General features: G+C 42.7%; 1 protein-coding gene and 1 non-coding gene across 2 annotated transcripts; both read right to left on the reverse strand.

Moving 5' to 3' along the window:
• Positions 1–564: 564 nt before the first annotated feature.
• On the reverse strand, positions 565–676 carry LOC115070947. The gene has a single exon (XR_003850055.1). It is a non-coding gene; the product is annotated as a U6 spliceosomal RNA (small nuclear RNA).
• An 803-nt stretch (positions 677–1,479) lies between these two features.
• Positions 1,480–5,282, reverse strand: CUNH7orf25 (chromosome unknown C7orf25 homolog). The gene is given in 3 exon segments (XM_008836278.3): positions 1,480–3,531; positions 3,533–4,029; positions 5,140–5,282. Coding segments are annotated over 2 exon segments (1,263 nt in total). The 5' UTR covers positions 4,009–4,029; positions 5,140–5,282; the 3' UTR covers positions 1,480–2,744.
• Between the last annotated feature and the right edge of the window lie 2,095 nt (positions 5,283–7,377).

The raw sequence follows: 7,377 nt of genomic DNA on the forward strand, positions 1-7,377 counted from the left end.
TAGAAATTGAACCCAGGTCTTCTGCAAGAGCAGCCAGTGCTTTTTAACCACTGAGCCATCTCTCCAGTCCCACCTTAGAATTGTTTTCCTAAAGGAGATCTGATATGATCATGAGCCAATCTTTCTCAAACACCACCACAGACTCCCTTTAAAATGATCCCACTTTTCTACCCTCCACTTGTAGCCTGGCCCCTCGCCAGACCCTCACATTCACACTTCCATTCTTTATCAAGACCACTTGATCTCACAGAGATTCACCTGCCTCCTGAATGCTGGGATTATAAGCATGCACCACCACACCCAGCTGGCTGCACTCTCTGTACTTTTGAGCACACTTTTTATAAAATCTCCCTGGAATCGTCAAGCATCATTCCCTTTCTGACTTCTGATCCCAGAACAAGAATTATCCTTTACTGAGCATTCATATTTTAAACATACTTTGCCTCCATTCAGGCCAAGGCTTTTTTTTTTAACTTTAAAAAAATGTATTGAGAATTTCATACATGCATGTAAGATGTTTTGATCAAATCCACACCCACTCCCTCCCAAATCTCTCCATCACTAAAAAATATGGACTGCTTCACAAACTTGCGTGTCATCCTTGTGCAGGGTCCATGCTAATCTTCTCTGTATCGTTCAGTATCAATTTTAGTACATATGCCACTGAAGCGAACACCAGGCTAAGAATTTCTTAAAGCAAGTACTAACCAATTCATACTGAACTACTGTAATACTGTTTGATACTTCCTAGTGCCAAGTATCTTGAGCACCTTAAGTAGGTGCTCAAGACTGTAAATTTCACTTCTAAAAGTAGACAATACACCTCTCCACACTAAACTGGAAACCTGATTCATAGCCCTTCCTGTGGGAAATGTGTTTAGTGTTCTCTTCCCAGAGAACTGCCACTCTAACCTTAGTTTTGCATTCATTTCAGAATTCCTGGACCCTGAAAACCACATTTCATCACCACACTGTTGCTTGAAATTGAGTTTTTCTTCTCATGAAACAGCAAATTGGCACTGTACAGACTGGGCTGTCGCTAGCCCAAATCAAATTCCAATTTCTACTTTGCTAATTTTATTGTAAACAGATAAAGCACTAAGCATATCATCATATAAACTTATTTTTAATTACAACCTGTCATGAGGCTGGCACACACTCATCATTTCATGAGGCAATGCAGTTGTCACTCATCATATGCAAAGAACAAGAAAAGTAATACTTATAATTCAAATACTTGCAATATTGGGTTGTTCAAACTTAAAATCTGATTTACTTTTACCCCCCCCGGGGGGGGGCGGGTAAAGAGGCTCTCGCAGAGGACCCAGGTTTGCTTCCCAGTATCCACTTGGAGGCTAACTCCAGTACCAGGGGATCTGACACCCTCTTCTGACCTCTTCAGGCATTGCATGACACAAGTGCACTTACACACATGCAGGCAATACACTCATACACATAAAATAAAATACATTTTAAAAATAAGTTTAAAAACCATTTTAATTTTTAACTTGACTAACATTTTACCTTCAGTGTTCTAGTTTAGTAATATTATTGACTTTCTTTTTACAATAGTAGATATCAGTAGATAGATGGGAATCAAAAGATTCACAATTCATTTCTTCTGATTATAAACTCTGCAAATAGACTCTGCCTGCCACAAAGCAAACTTCTTTTCATTGTAAACAAGCAACTGGAGGAATGACTTAGTGGACACAATCTAGACCAATGACTTTAATTCCAGCAAAACCATGCTCTTGGGTCTGATGATGGGAGTCTCCTGGCAACTTCAGTTTGGTACTCCACACAAAAAAAAAACAATGAATGAATATGGGTGTGCGTTTAAGAATTAGTGCATCAAAGCACTGAAGCAGCCCACACATCCACATCCAGGGGACACAGTGGAGATTGGGAGAGGACAAGTGACCGTGGATGAATGAAAAGGCCAGATGATCTACTGAGAACAGGGTGGAGCTGAGCTTGAACTTCTACTTCCCCAATGAAGCTGGAAGAACCATTCTGAATAAATTATGGGTGTGGCCTACCACATGGACAAGGTGGAAAAAACAGAGTTCCAGAGTCAGTCCATCAGCACAGGGAGAGGACACAGTTCCATCTGCACAGGTTAAAGGGACAAGAGAGCCATAGGCACAGTTCTGGGAGACAAATGGTTCCGATAGCTAAGGGAACTTATGTCCTGACTTTGAGCCCATTCTTAAAAACTTTTATTTTAAGAGTCAGGCTTCTATTTTGTTCAGGGTAGTTGTAATGTTGGCGTAATTAATAATACCCAAAAGCAGTACCTTTAGAATCTGAAATAACTATTATCTCCCACTTCCAACTTACACAACTGATGAACCAATACAATGAAATCCAGGCTTCAGAGCTCTCTCCAGATATTTAATGAATTAAAGAATCATGTAGCCATATTCCATGATTACCTGTAGTGAGGGCTGAAGCCCTTTGGAACCTAACAAGTCTTCCAAGACAGCTAAAAGCTTCATACAGATATATTTCTGCTCTTAACTGCTGTATGTAGTTTGTAATATAATATAAATAAAATTCTCTTGTGCTTTTTCTAATTTTTACAGACCTCAAATGATGAAACACACACAAAATTCTACTTAAATGTTTAAGAGTTCTAAACATCATTTTTTACTATCAACCTTTCCCCCCCAATTTAGATGGGAATTGCCAGCCTTTGGTATAAATAACTTATTTCCATGACATTTAAAAGATACCATTAGTTAGTACATGCTATCGTTTGTGAAGTCTTTTGGCAAGGGCATGGCCAAAGCCTCTTTACTCTCAGTAAGTGCTCTGGGCTGATGAATAAACACACTGAACTTAACACCCTGGTTGTTTGCAGCTCTGACAAAACCACTATTGGCAGTCATTGTGATGGCTTTCAAGGTATCTCCTGTTCCAAAAATTGTTAATGAACAGCTGTTAATTTTTGAACTGGCCACTAGTCTCAAGGCACGCTCAGAAGGCTGGTCTGGCACAACACTGATTCGTTTAATTAGTAGAGTAGCCCTCTCTCTCTCTCCAGGTCCCCCTAAGGTATCTAGAATGGACTGAAAATCCTTGACAGCAGATTCACAGGCAAACAGCTCCTTGTCCTTCATAAATGCCTCTAGCTGAGGTAGAACCTGCTCTTTCCTCTCTTGCTCGGCTTGTTCCGTGAGTACTTTTTCTTTGAAGATGAAGTGGCAGCCTCCATAACTCAGGGCAGATACATATGTGATTAAAGTAGTAATGTCCAGATTTACTCTCCTGCACACGTCAACCTTGATCTCTGTTGGAAATGCAACACTTGCGAGTATATTTTCTCGGTCTACTCTTGTCACCTGCAGAAGTTCTGGGCCCTCGTCATCTGACTCGCTCTCACTCAGTCGGAGCTCCTCAGGGTGTTCTAGCAGAGAGTTGACCGCTACAATGTCTCCTCTTACAGATATGCCCATTTCTTTCAGCTTTTCTGCCATGGGGCTAGAGACACTGTTATAAAATGCAAATATGATGTGAGGGTTGCTGCTGCACTGGCTGCTGGTGACTGGCCTGGAGGAAGTCCTCAGCCTGCTCAATGATGCTTTTGTCACCATACTGGCCCCTGCCCAGCCAGATGTTATGCAGCGCTTCAGCCTTTCGGCCAATGGCTTTCACCCAGGTGTGACCACCATTTGCGACAACATCCACCACAAGGGTCTGCTTTTCTCCCAAGGTATCTGTGTAACCAAAAACATGAAGGACACTGACAACTTCTTCCAGGTTTTCTGCCGATTCCACAATGGCTCTCAAGTGTGTTAGATTTGTGCTTTGTAAATGAGATTCTTTAATAGCTACTTTACCAGCTTCTACCTTCTGTAAGAATTTTAATTCTGCCTTCAATTTGCTGCACAGCTTTGCACCACCTTCTATGCCACCTTTTCTTGATCTAGAAAGTGATTCTGCCCTCTTGATCAGTTCCTTGGCTATGGTGATTCTCTCACAAAGCATGGAGTGTGCAGACATGATGACAGCATTATTCCTTTCCTAGGGAAAGACAACAAACAAGGCAAATTTGAATGCACTTCTAAAGCACAGAGGATGAAAAAGTCCAATACAGCAACAAAGCTTTTATGGAGGCTAAGTCTATGAACCTGAACTATGAGTCGAATTTTGGGAGTGACTCCTTTCTAACAGCTAAGGAAAGCTTCCTGCAATATGCTGGATTCTAACACTTTAGACCTCCATTTCTTCAGACCACGGAGTCCACAGTATGTCCTATATCAAGACAAAAGCAGGAGTTGGGCAATGTCCTATGTAAGGAATTATTCTCATATCAGGAATCAGATGCACAGAAAATTTAAAGCTGTTTGGACATCAAGATAAAAGGTTTAAAATAAAAATATTCATGGGGCGGAAACAGCGCTCAGTGGTTAAGAGCACTGGCTGCTCTTGCAGAGGACCCTGGTTGGAATCCCAGCACCTATATGGTGGCTAACAACCCTCTGTAAATCCAGTTCCAGGGGGTCCAACAGTCTTTTCTGACCTCCAAGGGCATTGCCTCTGACACGAGTGCACTGACGTACATGCAGGCAAAACGCAACATAAAATTAAATACATAATTTTTTTAACAAATACATAAAAAATTTTAAAATTATGAAAAACATAAAAATGCCCATAAATTTTCCAAAGAGTCTCTTCTAAACTGGCCATAATTACCTTTTTTTCCTTCACTAGGTGTTCTCCTTTAAGGAACTGTCTCTTACCTACCACAGGGTGCTCGTGCCAAGAAATCAAGACAGCCTCATTTCTGCATGTCATGTCAACTCAGCATATTTTAAGACTAAAGGCGACCACCAACTTGCCTCCAGCTCCCATCTGAAGGAAAAGCGCCAAGAACTCAACTCAAAGGCGGCCAGCCTGGCTGGTGGAGGGCTCGAGGTGGGAGGGCCAGGGGTGAGGTGCGCTGGACCCTGTATGTCCCGGTGTTCCGCTAAGCTCTGCCCCGCAGATCGGTACACCACCAGGCTCTGGCACCTAGGCTGAGAGGCCAAACTCCAGGGCAGTGCCGAGCTGACCCCTCCCTCCTCCCCTCCTCCCCTCTCCTCTCTCCTTCCTCCCCCTCTACCCACGTCTCCTGCATCCCCAGGTCCTCACCCGCAGCGGCCCAGATCCCGCGCGCAGGAGGACGCAGGCACAGAGGACCGACTCTCCGGGAAGGCAATACACAGCCTTCAGCGCCCTCCGCAACACTACACTCGGCTAGCCAGGCCCCGCCTCTCGCATCACGTGGTTCCGGCCGGGCGATGCCTAACCCGAGATTCCCAGGCTGCACTGCGGCTTAGGAAGTCGCTGCCGCCTAGGCAGCCATGTTTGTTGAGGGCAATGGTTCTGTAAACAGTGTAACTGGAAGAGCCTGGCACCCAGAATGAGGGCAGAGGCGTATTCCCAGGGTCCCAGGGTTTCTTTTTTTGTGTGTTATTTTTGAGACAGGGTCTCCCTGTAGCCCCAGCGGGCCTAGAACTATGTAGACAAGGCTGGCCTCATCTCAGAGATATGCCTGCCTCTGACTCCCTAGTGCTGGAATTACAGGTGCATACCATCATGCCTGACACAGTTTGTTTTTAACAAAAGAAAAACTAGAGAGACATCAAAGGCCAAAACCCCACAACAAAACAATTTAAGCTGCACCATTTCACTTTCCACAAAAAGTGCTATTAAATGTGCTGTCCTATTGAAGAGGGCAAAGGGCTGCTACCTTCTGAACGGCTGGGGATAATGTAGGCAAGTGGAGTGTCCACAATCATCCAGAAAGATTGCTTGAGAAAGCGTCAGTAATTCTAAATGTTAAAGACTTCGATTACAATTTGTTTCTTGGATCCTGCTTCTTCCCCCAAGCCCTATTTGACAGATGGGGAAGAATATTACTGGAATGAATAATCCACCAACACAAAAAGAGCTGAGATGACTTCACATAAGGTACACTGCCAACAGCACTTTAGGAGCAGTAGCACGCATTCAGTGCTGTGGCCAGTGCTGCTTCAAGTATTTTACACTTATTCAGTCCTATCCTGAAAGGTAGATATGTTTTACAGATGAGCCAGAGAGAAGTTATTTAAACCTAGGCAACGTCTGTAAATGGAGTCAGCAAAGCCTAAAAATACCTTCAGAAGTTTTGGAACTTCGGGTGTCTGGAAGGATTGAAAATAATCTTTAAAAGTCTTTATTAATGGGACTGGAGAGAGAGCTCAGCGATTAAGAGCACTGGCTGTTCTTGCAGAGGAAATGGGTTCGATTCCCAGCACCCACATGGCAGCAACTCCAGTTCCTGGGGAATCCAACGCCCTCTTCTGACCTCTGGGGGCATTACATGACACAGATGCACTTAACACATATTTGGGCAATACACGCATACACATAAAATAAAAATAATAAAACAAGTCTTTATTAGCAGCACACAGCAAATTCCTCTTTGCTATCTGGTGCAGCTGGACCATTCCTCGTCCTTCCCCAGGCATTAGAGTTTATGATGCTGAGGCTAGGGAAACAGGGATGAGACCTAAGCCCAACAAAAGATAGGAAAGAGGTGCCATTATAGTGCCAAGTTTTTCCTGACTAAAATGGTGCCACTGGTGCCCTTACTCCTCCAATCTTACTGGCTTCCCTGTGCCATTACCCATCCCCCCCCACCTTCAAAAAACAGTAAATATTAAGCAAATGAAAAACATCAGAGAAATTCGACATTCTGCATCTACAAAAAAAAGTAGGCATTAGACTCATTCACAAGTTCCGCTCCTGCAAACATTCTTCTGTTTGGAATTCAGGGGACAGTAGGAAAAAGTGGTTAAGTATTCTATAACTATAACCAGTTACTTTGGCCATATAAGGTGACTTTAAGGGGAGATGGCAAAGCATAGGAAACACTTCCTCAGAAGTAAAAACAGTATCTCAAATTTTAAAACATCAACAGATGAATTGGAAAACTCTATGAGAAAGTATAGTAAGATTAAAAACGGAGCAAAAACAAGAGTCCAATATTCAATTAGTAAGAATCTGGGGATCAGAAATAAAATTAAATATACTAATTTACTAAAAGACTTTTTTCCTTCTTTTTGGAAATTTACTGGGTGTTCAGCGCAAATAATATTAACTCAACAAAAAGCACATAAAACATTGTGAAATCCCAGAATACTGCACATAAAAGAAAACTCTAAAGGCTACAGAAAGTAGTCATAACCAAAGGATTTGGCATTCCATACACAACAGCATCGAACTTCCATCAGCAATACTCAAATTTAGACAGGAGTAATGCTTTCAAATTGTAGAGACTATTGACTTTAACGAAATGGGATGCTATAAACTTTCAGGAGAGCAATTTCTGGGAGGTGTGGGATG

Source organism: Nannospalax galili, unplaced genomic scaffold, assembly GCF_000622305.1.
Source record: "Nannospalax galili isolate Female #2095 unplaced genomic scaffold, S.galili_v1.0 scaffold54, whole genome shotgun sequence".
NCBI lineage: Eukaryota > Metazoa > Chordata > Mammalia > Rodentia > Spalacidae > Nannospalax > Nannospalax galili.